The sequence below is a fragment of the Bombyx mori genome, chromosome 15 (assembly GCF_030269925.1).
Source record: "Bombyx mori chromosome 15, ASM3026992v2".
Lineage (NCBI taxonomy): Eukaryota > Metazoa > Arthropoda > Insecta > Lepidoptera > Bombycidae > Bombyx > Bombyx mori.
Genome location: NC_085121.1, coordinates 13,501,553 through 13,524,335, shown reverse-complemented (window position 1 = coordinate 13,524,335; position 22,783 = coordinate 13,501,553). Strand labels below are relative to the sequence as shown.

The 22,783-nt window shown below is 35.7% G+C and overlaps 2 protein-coding genes across 2 annotated transcripts in view; both read right to left on the bottom strand.

Moving 5' to 3' along the window:
* Positions 1–22,783, bottom strand: part of LOC101744925 (uncharacterized) — a 25,830-nt gene extending 3,047 nt beyond the window's left edge. Inside the window, exons 1-11 of the mRNA XM_062672810.1 lie at positions 22,635–22,783; positions 16,878–17,118; positions 15,745–15,884; positions 14,296–14,439; positions 13,643–13,803; positions 9,816–9,823; positions 9,089–9,222; positions 7,700–7,840; positions 7,120–7,270; positions 621–745; positions 397–486 (exon numbers count right to left, since the gene is read on the bottom strand). Coding sequence (XP_062528794.1) covers positions 397–486; positions 621–745; positions 7,120–7,270; positions 7,700–7,840; positions 9,089–9,222; positions 9,816–9,823; positions 13,643–13,803; positions 14,296–14,439; positions 15,745–15,884; positions 16,878–17,118; positions 22,635–22,692 — 1,393 coding nt within the window. The 5' untranslated portion in view covers positions 22,693–22,783. The remainder of the gene's footprint in view (positions 1–396; positions 487–620; positions 746–7,119; positions 7,271–7,699; positions 7,841–9,088; positions 9,223–9,815; positions 9,824–13,642; positions 13,804–14,295; positions 14,440–15,744; positions 15,885–16,877; positions 17,119–22,634) is intronic.
* On the bottom strand, positions 4,614–11,200 carry LOC101744542 (uncharacterized). Its single transcript, XM_004922956.3, has 5 exons — positions 11,056–11,200; positions 9,905–10,151; positions 9,089–9,222; positions 7,700–7,840; positions 4,614–7,270 (listed from the first exon to the last, which is right to left on the bottom strand). Exons 1-5 carry the CDS (start codon positions 11,168–11,170, stop codon positions 7,119–7,121), a joined length of 789 nt encoding a protein of 262 aa, XP_004923013.1. The 5' UTR covers positions 11,171–11,200; the 3' UTR covers positions 4,614–7,118.

Sequence of the window (22,783 nt, the reverse complement as noted above, 5' to 3'; positions counted from 1 at the left end):
TTATTAAAAACTAGCTGACCCGGCAGACTTCGTAGTGCCTCAATCGATAAATAAAAGACCTAAGCTTTTGTATAAAATAAACTTAAAACAAACAAAAGGAATCCGTCCAACGAGGGACACATCAAAGGGAAAACAAAATTGTTATTTTTATTTAATTCCGAGCATTTTCATATTTATCTACCTTTTAAACCTTCTCTGGACTTCCACAAATAATTCAAGACCAAAATTAGCCAAATCGGTCCAGCCGTTCTCGAGTTTTAGCGAGGCTAACGAACAGCAATTCATTTTTATATATATACATAGATAGATAACAATAATTTCATAGACAAAATTGCGTATGATAAACGCAAGGTAATGTAATAAATTAAGACCATAGTAGATAAAAAGCGTATGTACCTGTGGCTAATTTAGGGATATACTCGTTCAAAGCGTCTTTCAGACATTTCCCCAACGCCTTTTCTTCTCTCGGACATATAAAACCACCAACTATAATTATAATCAGAATTAAAAATATGATCGCAACATAATTACGAGCTCTCATATGTCGCTTTAAAGATCTTCTCGAGCGCATTGACAGTAACATTGTACAATAAAATAATGTACGAAACTGAATTACTTACAGTTTATAAAATTATTGTCTCCTTCACATAAACTTATAGCACAAATTAATAAAAAAATACATAACATGTTGTTATTGATTAGAAAAAGATATGAGCACTGCTTTAAAAGTAGCGGTAGTTCGTGATTTTATTTTAAATAACATTTAAATCGTACGTGATGATTAGGTTTCGGAATTATCATTTTAATATCTTATCAAGCGCGGAGATGTAATTTAGATAGATTTTTACGTTGAACGCAATGGGCGTTCGTCAACGGTGCGTTTTCAGAGTACATTTTTGCCACGTACCATCCGAGTTTTTTTAATTGCTTATATGGGTGAGCGAGCTCACAGCCCACCTGGTGCTAAGTGGTTACTGGAGCCCATAGACATCTACGACGTAAACGCGCCACCCACCTTGAGATATCAGTTCTAAGGTCTCAGTAGTTACAACGGCTACCCCGCCCTTCAAACCGAAACGCATTACTGCTTCACGGCAGAAATAGGCAGGTGGTGGTACCTACCCGTGCGGACTCACAAGAGGCCCTACCCCCAGTAAGAGTTTCGATCGAACTTACCTCTTGTGAGTTCTTTGTGGGCTTAAACATGTATTTCTTGAAGCAAGGTTTGTGGAGAGTACCCAGGCAGCGGTTTGGCTATGTCCTTAGTATTGCTGGCATCAATAAGTGACGGTAACCACTCACCACCAGGTTGGTCAATATGCTGGTCTACCTATACTCATATGTTAAAAAATATATAGTTCCAATCTATCAGGGTTTTTTGTTTTTATTGCCCTTGTAGGCAGACGAGCATACGGCCCACCTGATGATGAGTGGTTAGCGCCGCCCATGGACTTCAGCAATTCCAGGGGCAGAGCCAAGCCGCTGCCTACCATAGTTAATTGCAAGATCGTTTCAAATTACCGCCCACTCAATGGTTACCAGGAAATCCCTCACAGTAGTGGAGTCATAAAACGAATTTAATAGGTTCTATAATGTGCACTAGAGTTCTGCGTCCAGACAAAAAAATGTTGGCTTTTAAACCAACCACTTTATACACTCACACGCACTTACACACATCGACACAACACAATCAGATTCAAACTTATTCTGCAAGTTATCATTCGACAAAATTTATCTACCTATTTAACTGCCTTACCTTTACCTTAGTTGGACTACCTGTGTTCATTAATCATGTTAACATTTTTTGGAAACATAATGTGTTTCTTTAATTGGCTCATGTTTGTGAAAACATCCTCTGTACCCTGTGTCTAGTTAAATGCTGTTGAAACATTGTTGATTAAATAAATAAATTAATTAATTAATTAAGACGTAATGTAAAGCAAAGTCACTTAATTTGCAAGTCTTTTCTGAAATTTCGCTCGTATTTTCTTCGTCACTTCGAAGACCAAAAATACCATACACAGTGTTTGATGAAATGATATTTAATTATTTTACGTAATGTGGTATAATTATAAATTAAGCGATACGTAAGGTCAATGCCCTCGAAGGAGAACGAGGGCGGGTACCTTTGCGTAACATTGCGGGCTCGCAAAATGTAATGCCACATCTATTGAGTTCAAAATTTTAAACAAATATATACATATATAGTATGAAAAAAACCTTTTTTATGTAATTTTCATATAAAACCTTTTTAGTTTAAAAAAAAAGGATTTTTCTTACATAGATTGACTGAGCTCTATGTCATTTAGAAAAAGATGAGTTCCGTTTTATTTAATTCAAGAATACTGTGTAAGATAATTTGTGGAAAATAAAGACTTTAAATCTTGTTTTCTTATTATTGTACAGAAAACCTAATTAAGTATTTTATTATTGTTTAACATTATTACTAACTAACTTTATTATTGTATACATATATTCTTAAAAATGTATTTTATTCCTATTTCGAATTCGTAAATGGTCTCTTTACACCCTTTAATTTATTGCATATCCATACTTAATAGATTTTAAACAAAACAGCTCGATCATTTACTTTTAATTTTTAGATATTTGTTTACGACTTAATTTAATTACAATGACTTTACTTCGAATACATTAATTTTGAAAATAAATAATAATAAGTAAATAAATAATAAATAAATAAATATTTACTGACAGCCACGCCACGTTAACTGGTCCCGTGATAAGTTCGTAAAGAACTTGTGTTACAGGTACCAGATAACGGAAATAAATATAAGATTTTTATTATACACATACATATATTTAATATACATCCATAACCCTGGAAAAGACATTTATATTTATCATACAAATATCTTCCCTTGGCGGGATTCGAACACGCGACCCCCTTATGTAGTGACCATGTCACTTACCACTACACCAGACGGCCGTAAATAAATGCGTTATAATCATATAAACTGCACGATGTGACTATAATGATAATGCATTCGGAATGTTGCAATACTCACACGTGGCACACACTTTAGCACACACGCATTGCTAGTTGCGATGGATTTACTAGCCACGTGTTATTAATTGCTTTAAGCGATATTTATATATTATCATTTTAATATAAAGCATAATTTTTTAAATTTCCACGTTAAATATTATCGTACATGGAACTATTGGTATGTTCGGGTAAGTTTTATAAGCAGATTTGGAATAATTGTAAATAGACATGCATTAACAAAAACCGACTTCTAATAGAAAATTAATACAGTCAAAATCTGTTATAACGACATCGAAGGGACTGCTCATATTCAGTCGTAAAAACCGATAGTCGTAACAACCGGTGATGCTTAATGTGTATCGTGCAAGTACAAACAAATCGATAGGGAATTATTGGAAAAATATATTTACATAATACGCGATTTTTATTCAATATTGATTTGGTTTCTTTTCTTTGCGACATTTTGAAAGTTTCACGAATAACTTCACAAAGTTTTGGTGCGTCTTTTGTATAGATAACTAGCTGAAGAGATATGAAGAAGCGGGCTTTGACTCTACCGCATGCACGTGTTTTGTTTCTAAGAATTAGAAAAGACCCTACACTAAACTAAATCCTATTTTTTTCTTTCCTGATTTTAATAGCCATTGAAGACAAATGTGGATACCTATTCAAATTGTTTACAATACAGCTTAGCCGGTCGTTCTAACAGATCTAATTCTCCGAAATATTAGTTAAATGTGGTCGTTTTATGAGGTATGTCGTTATTACCAATGTCGTACAAAGCAATATTTTTAATAAGGCGGTCATATGGCATTCAGCCGGGACCTTTGTTCTTGGTTATTATAACCGGCATGTTGTATTAAACGATGTCGTAGTAAACGGTTTTGTATACACTAAAAACAATAATCATCGAAATCGGTTGGCGTGATATTGAGTTATGTATTTGTCGCGCACGTACTTAATGCAAATTTAAGACTTATATGGTTTTCTCATGGATACCATTATCAGAACTGAACTAAATTGTAATGGGATCACACGGGAAGCGTCAGCTTCCTAAGAAAAAAAGAATCATCAAAATCGATTCACCCAGTCAAAAGTTATGAGGTAACAGACATTAAAAAAAACATACAGTCGAATTGAGAAACTCCTCCTTTTTTGGAGTCGGTTAAAAAAGATAAAATGCCGAAATCTTCATAGCGAAACGTATGCTTGGTTCGGGTTACTGCATCACGGCAGAAGTAGGTAAGTACGGTGGTGGTACCTTGGTGGTACTTTTGGTTGGAAAGGTGGGACAGCCGTTGTACTCTATAAACTAAGAGACCTTGGAGCTCATGTCTGAAGGTTGGTGGCAGCATTTACGATGTAGATGTCTATGGGCTCCAGTGACTAGTTAACACCAGGTGGGTCGTGAGCTCATCCACCTATCTAAGTAATAAAAAAATACAATTGATATTTCGACCTCAAGCCTTGAAGTAGATGTCGCCATTCTTACTATGCCCATGGACTCCTGTTGCTTATAGGTTTTATATAGACCATCCACTCGTCCGCCTTTCTAAACATAATAATAAAGAAGTATAAAAAGCATCAACAAAAATAAAACATCAAATCAAATTTTATGTTTATTTTTCAAACTTATTTTATTTATAACATGCACTTAGTTTAGTACTTGGCGCCTCTTAATAAAAACGCAGGTACGCGAAATACTGCTTTTCCCGCATTACTTTACAGCTCAAATCAGTATAGCAATTTCTATGTTGCAATGTTTTATTATATAACGCGCTAGGCCATAGCAAACGGTGTATTGGCATACTTTGAGAATCTTTCGCAATTTCCCAAGTAATAGGTTGATTACGAGCTTGTTTTTTATAATGCGTTTTTAATTATGTGGCTTTTTCTTTGTAAAAGTAAGGTAATTATGATGTTATCGGTGTTAAATGTGATTTATGTCGAGCATTCTAACTGGCAGGGCGTATTCTGACCGCTAAGGTACTTATGAATTAATGTTCTATTTTTACCTGGAAACAATCGTTCCTTTTAGTTTGAAGTCTTTACGGAAGTTATTTAATGCAAACATAATTAAACCTCGATTTGGTGTGTCAAGGAGGATGATGGCAATCATTACGGACAGTGAGTCGTCTATGCGATATTTTTTTCCTACCTATGCTGATAGCCTTGAGAGGCTATTTCAGCTTCGCATTGACGTGTAGGTGAGCTCACGGGTCTCAAAACCGAGAGTGCTGCTAACACTGGCCCTAGCAAGAGCAGTGCCTCGCAGAATCTACCACCGGATCGGAAACGCGACCCACTGAGAAGATCTGGCGAGAGTATGCGAATAAAACAATGAAGTTTTTATTGTAGGTTATCATTTAGTTTTGTTCGATCGCTTTAACGATGTTCGTATCAATTGTAACTTTGTCAGGTTGTTGTTGGCGATTTAGACAAATTTCCTAACACTAGAGGTCCCGCAGTAGTCGAAATTCGACTATAATTCATTGGAATTGTAAGTTTGTACACTATTATGATTGTATTGTATACTTCTATAATCACAAATTTCGCCAAGACTACACTATAAAAAATATTAACAAAGGCAAACAATATTTAATCTATTCTCAATTTGACAACAGACGTCAAGAACAAAAGTTTGACAATAAATAGTATGCATGCGTGTGTGCGTGAAATACATGGTATGTAGTGTGTGTAATGTTTTCTTTATTGATTTAATGTATCTTTTATGCAATAATTAAAAAAAATATTAGCATTTTGCACTTCTTCTCTATATTCTCTTTAAGTGTGGAAAATTTCGTACTCCTCCGTCCGCGCAATTTTCGTAAAAAGAAATACAAAGTTTTTGCTTCACGTATTAATATATAGATAGTTTCGTCAATGTTAACGTAAATACAATTCATTTGAAATATTTAGTATGTATTATTTACGTTTAGCCACAATAAGGTTTAGAGCCAGACAATAAATATCGCTAACTATAAGTATTGTAAGCCTACGAATAAATTAACTATCAATTCATAAAACTTAACTAACTTACAAATTATTACAATATTAATCTTAGACCGTTTAATATTTTATATTTAATATGCTCTTAAATAATTAATTATTTGATAAAAAAATCGTTATCTATATTAATAAAATAAATATTTTAGCTTTTTAATTGGTTTTACTTTTGTCAATAATAATTTAAAAACTAATTTTGTCAAATTAAACCAGATACATATTTCGTTAACAAAAAAAACCGTTCAGACGTTTATTACTTCAGCTTTTTCTAAAATAACGCATCTCGTACTGAGCTTTGGGAACTTTTGAATTGGTTCTAATGTATTGTAAATGCGACCGTTTCAGATCAATATTTTTATACCTAAATAAGTTATATAACAATAGACTATAGTCAATAAAGAAGACAGAAAAATGTAACGAATGCGTGTAAAGTTTTATTTATTGCTTAGATGGGTGGACGAGCTCACTGCCCACCTGGTGTTAATTGGTTACCGGAGCCCATAGACATCTACAATGTAAATGCGCCATCCACCTTGAGATATAAGTTCTAAGGTCTCAGTATAGTTACGACGGCTACCCCACCCTTTAAACCGAAACGCATTGCTGCTTCTGCCACGCGGGGTGGTGGTACCTACCCGTGCGGATTCACAAGAGCTCCTACCGCCAGTACGAGAACTAGGTGGGTTCAATTATACTTTTTTTTTTCGAATACTTTTCGAGTACGTTTGTCAAGTTTCCATAAATATTTTTCAATCAGCGATTTTCTGTTTAAATATTACCTAGATTTAGTTATAAAAAATTTGTATTAACTAATAAAATTATTATAAACTAGCGACCCGCCCTCGATTCGCTTCGGAAACATTAAAACACACATGAAACCAAAAAAAAAAAATTTTTTTTTAAAAAAAGTAGCCTATGTTCATCAGGGACAATGTCGGCTTCTAATGGAAAAAGAATTTTTCAAATCGGTCCAGTAGTTTCGGAGCCTATTCGAAACAAACAAACAAACAAATCTTTCCTCTTTATAATATTAGTATAGATATAGATTAAATTATATTAATGTGGTCATGTATTATAGTTTTTTGGTTTTTTTTTGAGTGTGCTACTAATTCGGGAACACCATTTCGGCCGGGACGTGCTTCAGGAATTTATTGGCGATATCTTCGAGTACCATCGCGAGGGCAGTCTCGATGGCCGGCTGCACCTCCCTGACCAGATCCTCGGAGTGCATGCTCACTATGTGATCGGTTACCATTTCTGAAGAACAGTAAAAATGACGCACTGATTCATTTGTGACCCGACAACCCTTAATATTGGGAGCATAAGGTCCAAGAGCTACAACTACCCACACAATACGTGAAGACACAGTAGTAAAAACAGCTAGAGATGGCTATGATGGTTTTTATTTAAATTTTTATTGCGTAAATGGATGGACGAGCTTTCGGCCCACCTGGTGTTAAATAATTATCGGAGCCCATAGGCATCTATAACGTAAATGCCGCCATCCACATTGAGATACAAGTTCTAATATCTCAGTATAGTTACAATGGCTGCCTCACCCTTCAAACCAAAACGCATTACTGTTTCACGGCAGAAATAGGCAGGGCGGCGGTACCTAGCCGCGCAGACTCTCAAGAGGTCCTGCCACCAGTAAAAACTATAACAACTATTAACACTGTCACAAACCCATTTCGTCGGTTGTCGAGTGAGCTTCCATGAGGTTGGCTCCAACCGGACCAGCACAGCGAAGCCGCACCCTTGCGTCCCTTATCACCATTCTCGTGTGCACTCTGGCGCCTAACGCTTCCAAGGCGATTGTGCACTCACCTAATGAAATGTAGAAATTTAGTTCTAGGTACCAAAAGCGTAAGGTCGAATTAACTTTTTTCCGAAATTAGCTGTTCCATTTGAAGACTGCCTTTTCATTAGGTAATTCTATTTATAGAATAACTAGCGACCCGCCCTCGCTTCGCTTCGGAAACATTAAAACACACATTAAACCAAAAAAAATAAAAAAATAAAAAAAAAAGTAGCCTATGTTCATCAGGGACAATGTCGGCTTCTAATGGAAAAATAATTTTTCAAATCGGTCCAGTAGTTTCGGAGCCTATTCGAAACAAACAAACAGACAAATCTTTCCTCTTTATAATATTAGTATAGATTTAAATTAAAAAAAAATTACCGAACGACCGCTGCTACAGAAAATAAATATTAAAGCAAAAAAATATTTTATAATATTGAAATTCTTCAAATCCTTAGAGTTAACATTACGAACTCTTGGTGATATTTGTTAATAATTTTGGTGTTATAACAATTGTGTATCAAACATTGGCCAAACATGAAAATAATCAGAAACAACTGCAATTTTCGACCACCAACAAAAACTTTAGTTTGGAAAATCCAAATTGGACTTGTCAAATAATAAATAATCATTATAATTGAACAAGAAGAGAGGAATATTGCAAATCATTTCTTTATCTTACTATTAAAATAGAATGCTTTCTTATATGCTAGCTCAATCTGTACTTAATATTTAAATTAGAGTTTTAATTTAATTATAGTTTTAAAATAAGACGTATACAAACTATACAACGAAGGGTGAAAGGATATTTTTTCTAAGCGACATTTGCGACTTTACAAGAGTGCCATTTAAAGTTTAAAATTAGAAAAAAATATAATATAAAAAAATTGTTTACTTATTTGAATGGTGTAAACATAATTGAAGTTCCATTAATAATATCGAGCCTTTCTTATGAAGTGGAATCAGCAGGGTTTGCTTCCAATCAGTAACCCATTTGCCACTTCTCCAGACCTGATTACAAAGAAAGAAAAAAGGACCGCCCTGAGAGAAGCCGAGGAGCGAAGGAAATGGAAGCTGATGGTACAAAGAGCCACGAGGCTTTCAGGGACACGACCTTCAGCAATAAAGTATGCGACTAAGAAGAAGAATGATATGGAATTGCTGATGCTAATGCCAAATAAAACAGACCTTTAATTACAAAGATCCATATAACTTCTCACCCCTCGATATAATGCGTCGTTTGGTTGTGTCAATAAAAATAAAAAAAAACATACTGAAATTAGCAGCCATTTTCCCAATAGATTCAACGGGAAGCATCTGGAATTCTCCGATTACCATGTAGTCCCCGGTCATCACCAGTCGTGGCAAACTAATGTTCGCTGTCACTTTAAGGTCTTCAGGATATACGCTATAACGCAATATTGCTTAATCACCATAAGTTACTGGTATAATTATTAGTACTTTAAGCATGTAAGCTGGGAAAATCACAATCGACAAGACAATAAGCCTATATCTTGTTGCTTAAATTATTAACTTAAAAAAATAATTGTGTAAGCACTGCCTACTGGTGGTAGGACGACTTGTGAGTCAGCACGGGTAGGTACCATAACTCTGCCCATCTCTACAGCGAAGCATTAATGCGTTCCAGTTTGAAGGCGTAAGCAGAAGTTGTACTACAGAACTAAGATTTAGAACTCTGCTGTCTTTCGTGTCTTGAAGTCTTTATATCTTTAAGTTGGTGATGGTATTAACATTAATGATTTCCATGGGCACCGATGAGTTCATTCAATCACCTAGACAAAAAAAACAGAATCGCATGTCTATATGTAAACTTATATATACCTAAATTACGTTTATTAAATTCCATTTATGTACTCATACACTTAGTTATTGATTATTTTGATAGAGAATTCCTCGTTCCTCGAAAAAGACTAATCATTAAAATAAAGGATAATAATAAAATAAAGGAAATCATTAAAATGCTTAATCAAAATCACTAACCTCGAAAACTATAAATTATTCAAAACTACAACAATAATGACACTAAAAACGCGAGATTAAGTGGTCAAAATAATTTTAATTATACTAACTCAAGTTTATTGACAGTATAGTTTGTCAACCCGCTGAGAGCGACTTCAGACAGCCAGGCGTCATATTTGAAGTTCTTATTGGGTGCGTTGTGCTGACGCAATCGTATGCTGGGTATCTTGAGAGGCTCTAGAGACTGGATGTTGAGCGATGGTATTCCCAATGCGAGTAGGTGCTTAGCTTGTTCCGCGACCCGTTTAATGCAATCCGCCACCCCCGGGTCGCTATAGTAGCATACCGATGTTGGCACTAAGGAAGATTAAGACTCAATCTTGAAGTGAAACTTCTTTAGAATCGTTGTGATTTAAAACTCGATGAAACGAAAAAATAAGTCCATAGAGACACAAACACATAAATGTATAGGATTCAGCCGGCGAGAGAATGAGATAGAACACATTAGACATTCTCGGTCTCCTCTTTATGCGACTCTTCGTAGCATCCCCACTATCGTCTACTAGACATTGTCCATATGTATTCTCCTGTGTAGTGGGATAGTCATAGATCTATATCTTATTTACAAGTTTCACTTCTAGCGTGTGTGACTTGCACACACACACACACACACACCCTTTTTTTTGTCAGAAATCTCCAAACGCTTGAAGAAGGCTACACGTGATGCTAAGGCTGGCTGGCACTTTGCACAAAGAGTGAGTCTGGCTGTCCAACGAAGTAATGCAGTCAGTATCTTGGGTACTGTGCCTCCTTCAAGCCCATTGAAAGATTTGTTCTACTGTATGAATTGATGTATGAAGGTGGGTGGCGGCATTTACGTTGTAGATACCTATAGGCTCCGGTAACCACTTAACATTAGGCGGGCCGTGAGCCCATTCACCCATCTAAGCAATATAAAAGTGTATAAACACGAATCTATACTAATATATAAACCTACAGTGGTTTTTACGGATGTTTCGTTATAATTACTGAACCATGCATCCGATTGACTTGAAACTTGGTATATATGCAGAAAACACATGTTCTTAATGGATAGGCTCATATTTAAATGAGTGTTGGACTCCCTACACCAGTTGCGGAGGCGTTAATGATGAGAATATTTGTGGGGGTGAGAAATAATAATGTTAATTTTAAATGCCCAGCGATGCGGGCGGGTACAGCTAATATTTAATATATTTTTGGATTGGTAAATTAAACTCACGCATCTGTTCACTTTCATTTCTTCCATTATGAGTCTGGTAAATCGGGTGATGTCGTGCGAACACACATTCCAAAGTAGCCCAAAGAAATAACACTCTAATCAAACGATCTCCCATTTTGACTAACGATGGTGTAGAACACAGAATCGATCTAAGGGATCGTGCACTGAATTATTCTTTATAAAAGTTACGGACATGTTGATATCGCCATATAAGGATGGCGTAAGGTAACCATCAGTGCTTATGAGCATAGCTTGAATGATTAATTTGAACTTGGATTTTTTATATATAAGCCAATTGTGTTTACATTTGCAATCGAGGAAGCTAAAACTCCTTTTTTGTCTAAACATGTAGATACGTATACTGAATATGATCTTTTTTTTTATTGCTTAGATGGATGGACGAACTCACAGCCCACCTGGTGTTAAGTGGTTACTGGAGCCCATAGACATCTACAACGTAAATGCGCCACCCACCTCGAGATATAAGTTCTAAGGTCTCAGTATAGTTACAACGGCTACCCCACCCTTCGAACCGAAACGCATTACTGCTTCACGGCGGAAATAGGCAGGGTGGTGGTACCTACCCGTGCGGACTCCCAAGAGGTCCTACCGCCAGTGATTACGCAAATTATAATTTTGCCGGTTTGATTTTTATTACACGATGTTATTCCTTCACCGTGGAAGTCAATTGTGAACATTTGTTGAGTACGTATTTCATTAGAAAAATTTGTACCGTTCTTGAGAAGGTTACTACCTTCTCAAGGGGTGCTGTTAAGGGGCTTTACTAAGCCCCTTAACAACACAATGTTCAATAATCAAGAATGGTCCTTCCAGCGAGACTCGGCGCCAGGTCATAAAGCTCGTTCTACGCAGTCTTGGTTGGAAACGAACGTTTCGGACTTCATCAGAGCTGAAGACTGGCCGTCGTCCAGTCCCGATCTTAATCCGCTGGATTATGATTTATGGTCAGTTTTAGAGAGTACTGCTTGCTCTAAGCGCCATGATAATTTGGAGTCCCTAAAACAATCCGTACGATTGCCAGTGAAAAATTTTCCCATGGAAAGAGTGCATGCTTCTATTGATAACTGGCCTCAACGTTTAAAGGACTGTATTGCAGCCAATGGAGACCACTTCGAATAAGCTTTTTATACTTTAAATTGTTTTATATTTATGTATTAAACTAACACACTGTAAAAGTAATAAATGTTATTTGCAATAGAATTTTGTTTATTTTTAATTGTAACAGTATTTATGGCCAGACTAAGTATACAGGCTCATTTTAAACGTTTTTGTCAGGAATTTTCTAAACCTAAATTAATATCGACATATTACTATGTATGTATAGACAAGACTCCATTGAGTGGTTGGTGGTGCAAGGGAAACGGAAGGGGAACGACAAAACGAAATAGACCGACTTACTATCTTTAATATTTGTAATATTACCATAGATTACTTTTAACAATTACTGTGCAAGATGAAGTTTCCTTTGATGCTCGACGACAGCTAACGAACTGTGAACCTGATCATCAGACATCTTTTTTTTATTTTCCTACCTATTCTAGTAACCTCGAGGGGTTATTCTAGATTCACCGAACTAGTAGGTGAGCTCACGGGGCTCAAACCGGGAGTGTTGCAATTAATATTATTTTTATGTTTTTTTTTGATTGCCCTTGTAGACAGGCGAGCGTATGGTCCACCTGATAGTGAGTTGTGAGTCTCTGTTTACGTTATACCTGAAAGACACATAAATAAAACACTAAATTTGTTTGTTAACTTACATAATTTAGTATAAAACACTTACGCTACACAATACATACAGGTACTAAACAATATCTTTGGTGCCAATAAGGCCAATAATAACAAATAAATCAAAAACAATTGAATTTCCATTTACAAATTCATCACAGCAATTACTATTGTAGCCCTTTTATTTTAATACTAGCTGACCCGGCAGACTTCGTAGTGCCTCAATCGATAAATAAAAGACCTAAAATTTTGTATAAAATAAACTTAAAACAAACAAAAGGAATTCGTCCGACGGGGGACACAATTGTTATTTTTATTTAATTCCGAGCATTTTCATTTGTATCTACCTTTTAAACCTTCTCTGGACTTCCACAAATAATTCAAGACCAAAATTAGCCAAATCGGATCAGCCGTTCTCGAGTTTTAGCGAGACTAACGAACAGCAATTCATTTTTATATTTATAGATAGATTATTAAAATAGAGTTTAAATTACATATTTTTAAACTCAATCACTTAACGTAATATAAAAACACATCATTTCTTAATTGCGATAATTACTGTCGAAGAAATTAGGATTATAGTTTCTAAAAAAATCCATATGATGTAATTTCTCATATTACAGAATCTCTATCAATGTCTAAAGTCTATAAAATTTAATTATGGCTATTTCGATTGTACTAAATCCTTCGTACTAAACCATCAAACAACATAAGGCTTTGGAAACATAATTTTAACATTGTTCAATATGTTTATGGAGACATTCCGCATTTCTACGAAAAGTAGAACTTACAGTAAATCCTTATCGAATCTATTCATAAATAATACCGAAGTTTTCTATGCGGATGGTACGTCATCAACGAGTATCTCGTGCAAGGGTATGTTTCCAAGGATCTTGTTGACGAAGGCTTTGATGACGGCTGCACTTGTCTCTTCTATTAAAGGATTAAGGATGTCCAGAACGACTCCAGGACTCGAGTTGAAGAATGACGCAGCCGATGCGGCTACAAGAATTAGAATTACATTCGTTTTAATTAGATTAGATGCGATTTTTATTGAACGCGATAGTGGGCTTGTAAGTCATTAAAAATAGAACAATAAAATATGAAGCAAATTCTATTAATTATTGTTTTTTTATATAATTTAATTTAATACCAAAAGTTAATAAAAAGGTAATATCAAATAGGTGGTCGGTTCACCTATTGGACTAACTACATTTCGTTTATAAGTAAAACTTTGTAACAATGGATATCATGAAAATGATGTGAAATTAAACATGAATTTGCAAGGTTAAAGTAAGATAGAGTCAAATTCAAAGTTCGAAATTTATAAACAAATTAAATTTGTTTATTTAATTACGAATAGTTCATTGACATCAGCAATGCCAAAAGCACAGTTAAGCCGCTGCCTTCCCCTAATGGGTAATGATTTTTCATTTGTAAAAAACCTTACATTCGTAGAACAAAGTTTGTTGTTTGTTAATGTTGTATACTTACCAGCCAGTGGTCTTTCCGTGTCATCGAAACCGATCTGGGCATTACTAACTCTAACTCTTGTCAAAATCTTGTCCACCTGAAGATATTCAACTCCGTCCTTTTGTATGGGCTTAGCTAGACCCTTCGCAACCACTGTTATTCCAGCTAGATAGAATAAAGAAATCATAATAAAGTAACTACATTTCTTTATAATGTCCATACATCTAGCTAGCCTGCCATTTATTCGATCCTGCTGAGATTTGAAAACATCTACTTAGTTATATCAAAGAGCAACAAATGTCGCAAGAACTGTTTCAACAAATGAGTGATAATGCATTTAGCAAAAGTCTCAGAAAAATCTGACTGCGTTACAGAAGTATCTTTTGTGATTTAGTTCAAATGATACAGCTGCTTAAATCAAAATGCAAAAAATCAAAAAGGTTTAAATTAAAATTCGGTAAACTACAATTCGAAAAAGTAAACTAATTCATTACGACAACCATAAATGTATACAAATACTTGAATTTATTGATAATACCATTAAAAATGCATTGAAACGAATATAACCGGTCGTCGATTCAATTAAAATTAGAGAATGAAATTTTACATTCTAATATAGTTATTCGGTAGTCTGAAAATAATACTGACAGGTCAAAACAAAACAAACAGTCGGCTGAATTTAGAAAATCGCCCAGATACTGATCTAACCTTGGTCTAGATTCACTGGAACAAACATTAACTATTCGTTCAACTAATTAACAATTTCGATGGATAATTACTTTTAGATGAAATGACATTATTCTAATCAGCTTTCGATACGATTTTCAGTATCTGTTTCTACTGTAAATGAAAATTGTATTCAACGCTTAAGGTCTTAAAAGTAGAGTTGAAATTTCAACACGGCCGAAAGTTTGCTTAGCAAAAGATCTAAGTAATCGTTGATACAAAAATCTCAAAGCATATAAAACAGAATCGAACTGCTCGCCTTGCCCGTTTGGGCTACGAAGCAATCCTGTCTCCTGTTAAGGTAGGATATATTATTTAAAGTGGCTGATTCTGCGATTTTTTTTTATTGCTTAGATGTGTGGACGAGCTCACAGCCCACCTGCTGTTAAGTGGTTACTGGAGCCCATAGACATCTACAACGTAAATGCGCCACACACCTTGAAACATAAGTTCTAAGGTCTCAGTATAGTTACAACGGCTGGCCCACCCTTCAAACCGAAACGCATTACTGCTTCACGGCAGAAATAGGCGGGGCGGTGGTACCTACCCGGGTGGACTCAGAAGACGTCCTACCACCAGTAAAAACTTCTATCTATCTTAAGGTCTCCAGTAATCGGTGAACATCGAGTGGAAGATGAATTTCGGTCCATTTCAATAACGAAAAACCAAATACAGGACCTTTTTAACAGTTCATTGTTTTTAAATAAACAATAATCTACGTGGTTTACTTAACCAAATACATACTGAATTCTCCTCTGAGTTTTCCTTTTCCATTTATGTCCAGGGTGAGAATTCTAGAGCCACGCACGTCGTAATCCGCAACCACCATCAACTTTGGGAAAACCATTTTAATCTCCCCTGTGTACTTATTATTCAAGTTAATCCTGAAAGGGATATAACAAGTTAATAAAGTAAATCACGATAAATATTATTATAAAAAAAAATACGATGTTTTTACAATAAAGTCGTTTTTTCTTACACCATTTTTAATTCAAATTAAAATTTATTTAAATTTTAAAATTATTAAAATTTATTTTTATAAACGATATGGACTTTTTCAATGAAATAGCATACGGGGAGGAAAGAAAAATTTAAAAAAAAATCTTTTTAATGAAAACACACCACAAGAATTGGAAAACCTGACGACTGACATCATTGTGTAACCAAAAACAATGAAAAATTGCTGGTATTAGGATGCGTTATCAGCTCAGAAATTTAGGTATCATTTCCACGTATGTTGTACCATTTAATCCGCTGTCAAATGATGTCAATTTTAAAATGCAATTGAAATTTCAACCTCACACCTCAAAGGGAGCGGCGATGCCTCACTACAGTATGAAACCGCACCCCCTCATCGCAAATACAAAAATAATAGTACATTGTGCACCAAGGGAGAAAAGTAGGACATTTCCTCCCACGTGTAAAATTGCAGGATGCGGGATGAGATGTCCTACTTTTTTCCCGCGGTGCATATACTATTTTTTCTCCTACGCGGGGTCCAGGGGCGAAGCCCTGGAGGGGAGTAGGGGGGGGCGGAAGCCCCCCATTTACTTATAAAAAACAATTTAACTATTTTTTAATTTTTAAATAAACGACTACTAATTGAATAAGAACTGTCTGATGTACTCATCTTTGTTTAATACTTCACTATAAAATTTTATTGCCTTTTGTTTATTTCACTTTTACACTAAACTCAATATTGCAAATTACCCAAGCACAACAATGGCGGAGTATTTCAGGTGCGTGAGAGCAGACTTAGATACTAACGCGCATGCGCACTTGTCAGTACCCAGGGAGGAAATGTAACACTTTCTTCCCTGTACAGCGGGAAGAAAACCGAACTTTCGGTGTAGGTAGGAGAAAAAAATAATACTCACTTCAACTTTTCAATCTTAAAGTTACTTCCCCCGAAGGCTTTAGTTTGTTTGATCGTGGCTTTCAATCGCAGATTTGGAGCAGTCCTGTCCAGTTTCAACGTTGGCACCATGAAGGGGTCTAAAGGCGGAATGTTGACTTCAGGAATGCCCGTCTTCAGACGAGGCCTCATTGTCTCGACGGCGTCCAAAACGCACTTGTCTATCTGTGGATCGCTTCTCTTGCATTGAGGAAAGAAGTCGGCTGTAAATTTATAAAGGAAAACGTTGTCACAAGCATCAAGGTTTTGTTAAATTACTGTTTTTTTTTTAGTTGACGCAAATAGTTTAACACTAGTTGTAATAATAGTAAAACACATCTTGCTTGATTTAAATGCTCTGATAGTGTTTTATGGCCTATGAGTATTTTGTTGAGAATCGTCATTGTCTCCTGCAGTATAAAGATTTATATTTAGATCAACAATATAATGTTAATGAAAAGTATTATTTGAAAAAAACTGTTCGATTGAATTCGATATCTTTAGTGTAGCTTTAGTTATTTTTTAATATTAATAAGAGTGAACATAAAAGCTTATGGATGTTTGTTACTATTTGACATTTCTCGCAAAAGTTACTGGACGGATTTTCATGATGAATGTAATAATAATAGCTTATACATCAGAAAAGCGTATCCGTATCATCATACCTATTATATAGTTCGATTGACGCACAACAAGTGATATTTTTCATATAATTAGCGAAAGTCATACCAGAGCGTGACCAAGTTTCACTGGTCATAGAATAAAAGAATTTTATCTAGGAGCTAAATTGCATTAACATCGTCTTCTTCTTGCACAACATGGTCTTTTTCTTGCCCTATATGTAGAATAGTCGGTCCAGTATGTCCTCATTTTCTATTCACGTCTATCATACGTCATCTCTGCACTGGCACCGTCGCATCTCACATATTCTCTTTCACACAGTTCATCCAAACCTTTTTAGGACGCCTCCTCATCACGTTACAACATACTTATAATGCAAAAAAATGCATTAACGAGGTATTCAAGAAAATCTTACATACAACTTCGGAAGAACAATATTTGGGAGACATCGAACAAAAAATCTTGGATAAATCACAGATGGTCTTCTTCTACTTATCAGCCCACAGACGTCCACTGCTGTGTGCAGACAGCGCAGGACCGATCTTTGTGACGAGCCTTGGGGAAGACCTATGTCCAGCAGTAGACGTCTGTGGGCTGATAGAATGGAAATGTTTCAAAATAAACATATACAGATACTAAACACCCACGCCAGATCGGTCGGAAGACCTTCCCTTTGTGGTTTCCTATAAAGTAGTGCACCAAGTATTGATATAGACACGCAACCTTCTGGAAATAATCTACCAAATTTGATTCGATTTTGAATTAGTTATCAGAATTAACAAATTTACGCCTTATGTCAGTTTCAATTGGATGTTGGTCAAGGTATAAATTAATTAAATAAGATACAGATTTCTTTTTACTCTGGCCTAAATATTACAGATAGTGTAATACGTAGTATATTTGTTCAGTATGATAGACCCGTACTACTCATTTCTTAAATTTTCTTTTATTGCCAGAGATGGCAGGCCCGTGGAGACACAATCCACTGAGTTTCTTGCCGAATCTTCTCAGTGGGTCGTGATTCCGATCCGGGTTTAGATCCAGCTTACTAGGATCAGTGTTAGCAAGTTTTCTCACGATGAACCAGTGAGCACATCTACCCATATGCGCATAATTGGAATAGTCCCTTAAACTACCAACTATTAGGTAGAGAAAAAAAAGGAGACTCATACACGTATATGGTCAAAGGGTAATAAGCGGTCATCTCACCTATTAACGCTTAACCACTGCACAACGTAGGGATTGTTAAACTTCATTCGGAGAGGGGACTCGTGGACTTCTCCTTTTGTTTCCTACCTAAACTGATAGCCTTGATAGGCTATGTCAGCGTAACCGGGCGAGTAGGTGAACTCGCGGGGCTCAAACCGAGAGTGTTGCTAACAGCGGTCCTAGCAAGAGCAATGCTTCGCAGAATCTACCACCGGATCGGAAACGCGACCCACTGAGAAGATCCGGTGAGAAACTCAGTGGGCTGTGTCTGAGGGTTAATTTACTCGTCGCAAGCGACGCGTTCGGCGAGGACGGTGACCGGCGGACTTATCCTATTATTTCTTCAATCATTGAAAACTGGGACCTTATATTTCAGAAAGTGATATAACCTATAATAATATTTGATAAGCAGCCGTGTTCTGTAATAGTAAGTTTCCGTAGTACCAACAAAAGCGAGGAATGGAAAAAAAAACAAAAAAAAAACAGTAGCCGGTTACGTTACAGACGCTGCATAATCGCGGCCACTCTCACAAGCTTGCTCGACTGAGTTTAACAGACCTCATATTGTCGTCGTAATGACGGAACGTCATCTGTTATGACAGTTGTAATAGCGGAATGACATTTGGATATGACATCTATATTTGTTGTTGAGAGTTAAAATAAGAACTACGACAACCGTATTGTACATTGATTATTATAAAACAAGATTATTGTAAGCCTGATTAAAATTAATAATAATAGTGAAGACAACGAAATCCCAAGCACGTATTTTAAGGATATGATACCAAATAATACATATATGCTATTAATACTTTAAGCCATCAATACTCTTGTCCAAGTATGACAAAAAAAAACGAAATCTTATACCTTTAAACGAGCAATTCTTGTATATTAATATATACCTATATAATCTGAATCTCGGAAAGGGCTCCAACGATTTTCATAAAATTTAGTATACAGAGGATTTCGGGGACGATAATTCGATCTACCTACGATTTATTTTCAGAAAATGTTGTTTTATTCGTGTTTTCAATAATCAACTCTTCCCGACATCTATTGGTAAATAATAATACTATTTTTCTTAATTGAGGGCAACTAACCGCTTTAAAGATACAACAAGATGGTGTTATAAAAAAAAAACGAGCAAAGCTCGGTCATCATCTAGTAAATACTAAATCGACAAGCGGATCTAATCAATAATGAATATAGGAAACGACACTAAATGACGTCCGACAATTGGCTTGATACAAACATCTGATTATCAACAAATGATATATGAACACACGCTAAGTAGGGGGGGCAGTAAGCGGAAAAAGCCTTGTGCCCATTCGATTTCCTCAGCAAAATTTACATACAAGTACTAAGGTTGGAATTCTTGTAAGACATACGTGTGCAGTTTAAAATGATCGCTAGTAGTTCGAATCCTGTGAGTGCTATCTCAAAACACGCCCTGTCAAAATTTACACGCTTTGTATGTAATTCAAATTGGATAACCCAGAATTTAAGACCGATGTCACTGAATGTTTTATTTTACAGAGTAACAATCGATATGAATCATAAACATGCTGTGCTCTGTTGTTTTTTTGTGTTGTGGGTAAACGTACTAGCTACCCAGTAGGGTTTCAAAATTTACCTAATTAACGATACACTAATTAACTATAAAGTGTATGTCGCTACACCTTGACTTACATTGAATGCCAGGCATGAAACACTAAAATTAATTAGATTTTATTAATGGAATTCCGTTACGCCATGACCAATGTAACTCCCCTACCTCACCCGGGTTCTATCTCAGGTGGGATTCAGGCGTCGCTTCGGGTGAGGGTGCAGATTTGTCTTTTAATGGTTGAGCTTGTTAATCATCATTTCACATAGATAGCGCGCTCCCAATCGCGTGAACTGTGCATTTAACACCAGAAGGACTCTGAGACGAAATACTTTTTTTTATTTCTATTTGCCTGTATTTCGGAAACTTTTCGACAAAATTAAAGTATTGTTCTAACTATCGTAATAAAAAAAAATTACAACCATTATTTAATGACATTTAAGTTTGTCTGCTCACAGTAAGAACTAACAGTACCTTGAACTAATAACACATATATTTTGGTCTGGCAATTCGTTTGGCTTAGGTTTTCGTCTTCACGACGTATTGCTCGCAGGCATCAATAGACATCGACGATCCTCTGTCCTCAAAGCCCACTGAGTTTCTTGCCGGATCTTCTCATTGGGTCGCGTTTCCTATCCGGTAGTAGATTCCGCCAAGCATTGCTCTTGCTAGGGCTAGTGTTAGCAATGTCCCCAGGATAGACCCCGTGAGCTCACTTACTCGCTCGGTGAATCTAATATGACCCCTCGAGGTCACTAGAATAGGTACTATTAGTTAGGAAAAAAGTCCACAAATTAGAGTATTATCCTTAATTGTTTAGCGTAAATAAAACACAACGTTAAAAAATATAACGTGCCCTGACACGCTTTAAAGCTTAACATTCGTGTAGCATTAAATAAATCGAATACAGAATAGTAAACGAGTGATAAATAAGGCGTACTACTGGCTTGTCCCACATACGAGATCAATTCTGCCTTGAAAACTACGGATTAAGTTTTAGATTACTCAGTAATTTAAGTTGAAATATATTTGGAATAAACCATGGAGAAGCTAAAGTTGCATTTGTCTGCACACCGAATATATGTAATGCTATATAACAGCAATTAAAAGTATGTTCCCATTATCACCCCAGTCCATTTTAAAATACCCTCACTAAAATATTAACCAAACATCGACCTGAATTTGAATCAACATAATGAATATGAAATATAGATGTAATAATATTATCATTAATTTCTTTTTGCATTAATATTTAGACTTTTTAACTAGACTGTGTACATATTGGAATCGTTTAATAAGTAGCCTTGATAGGCTAGCTTGAGAGGCTAACGCAACATTATCATTAGTAACAACATTAGTAGCGTCGTCAATACATTTCTCACAGGAACTTTGAACTATTTGAGTTCTCGTGAATGCAGTTACTGCCGCAGATAGAATAAGGAGAATAACTAGAAGAATAATAAGAATAACTTCAAAGAATAGCAATAGCATCTATCCTAAGCCAGAGCACACGTACTGCAACAAACTTTAACATGACGTATTTAAACATTTTCGGATTCTTCGTTTTTCAATTAAGATGGACTGATGGGCTTACTCAATTCTATAAACCGATGTAAAAGGAATCCTAATTTGAGGATAGACGATCGTGTGGGATGTGTGTCCTTTTTTTTATCTAAATGTCACCGTACAATATGTAAAATGCCACTGTAGATTATCTAAAAAGTCGTTATATAGTATGTAAAATGTCACCTACAGTAAAATGTCACATTTAATTCTAATAAGCCTTATTGGGTAATCTTTGAAAGCGAAAACGGTACGAGCAGAAATTATTCTGCTGTATGCGTCTAGTCTAGTATGTATACTCTTTGTCGCAGGTCAATGGAATAAAAAGCTTTGCTAGTATTACTGAGAAATATATCTAAGCAATATATGTTGCCATCTTTACAGTCTAATGAAGCAAGAACCTTATATCATTATAGCACACACACGATCAACAAACACACAACAGTCCGATGAATTTAATTATTAAATGTAATTATTATATATTGTTAATAAAAGCTTTATCAAAATATCAATATTTCAAAACGATTTCTTGCAAATAGAAACGAAATAATTCCCTTTTTTTATTCAGTCATATCTGTTTTGTCAAACATTCAATAGGGCTATGGTTGTTTTGCACTAAACAATTATACCTTACCGATATTTTCAGGTATTCCAAATAACGAGACGGCTTTCATTCGCAATTTTTTTTTTCTTATTAAAAATCGTCACCGGCAAGATGTTAACAAGAAAAGTATTACTCACGCGTCACTCTCCCATAAACAGAGACCGCATACAAAATTAAAAAAACGAACACTCTCATTGTTGGTACTGTGTTATTGTACTTTACTGCTGTTATTGTTAAGGTATACGTTGGTAACCGTCGGACGGCGAACGGTGAATGTGCACCGATG

Coding starts and splice junctions, on each gene's coding strand:
- LOC101744542 (XM_004922956.3), bottom strand. CDS start 11,170: ATGGGAGATCGTTTGATTAGAGTGTTATTTCTTTGGGCTACTTTGGAA. Junction 10,152..11,055: donor AAATGAAAGTGAACAGATGC/GTGAGTTTAATT, acceptor AATCTTCCTTAG/TGCCAACATCGGTATGCTAC. Junction 9,223..9,904: donor TATACTGTCAATAAACTTGA/GTTAGTATAATT, acceptor ATTGCGTTATAG/CGTATATCCTGAAGACCTTA.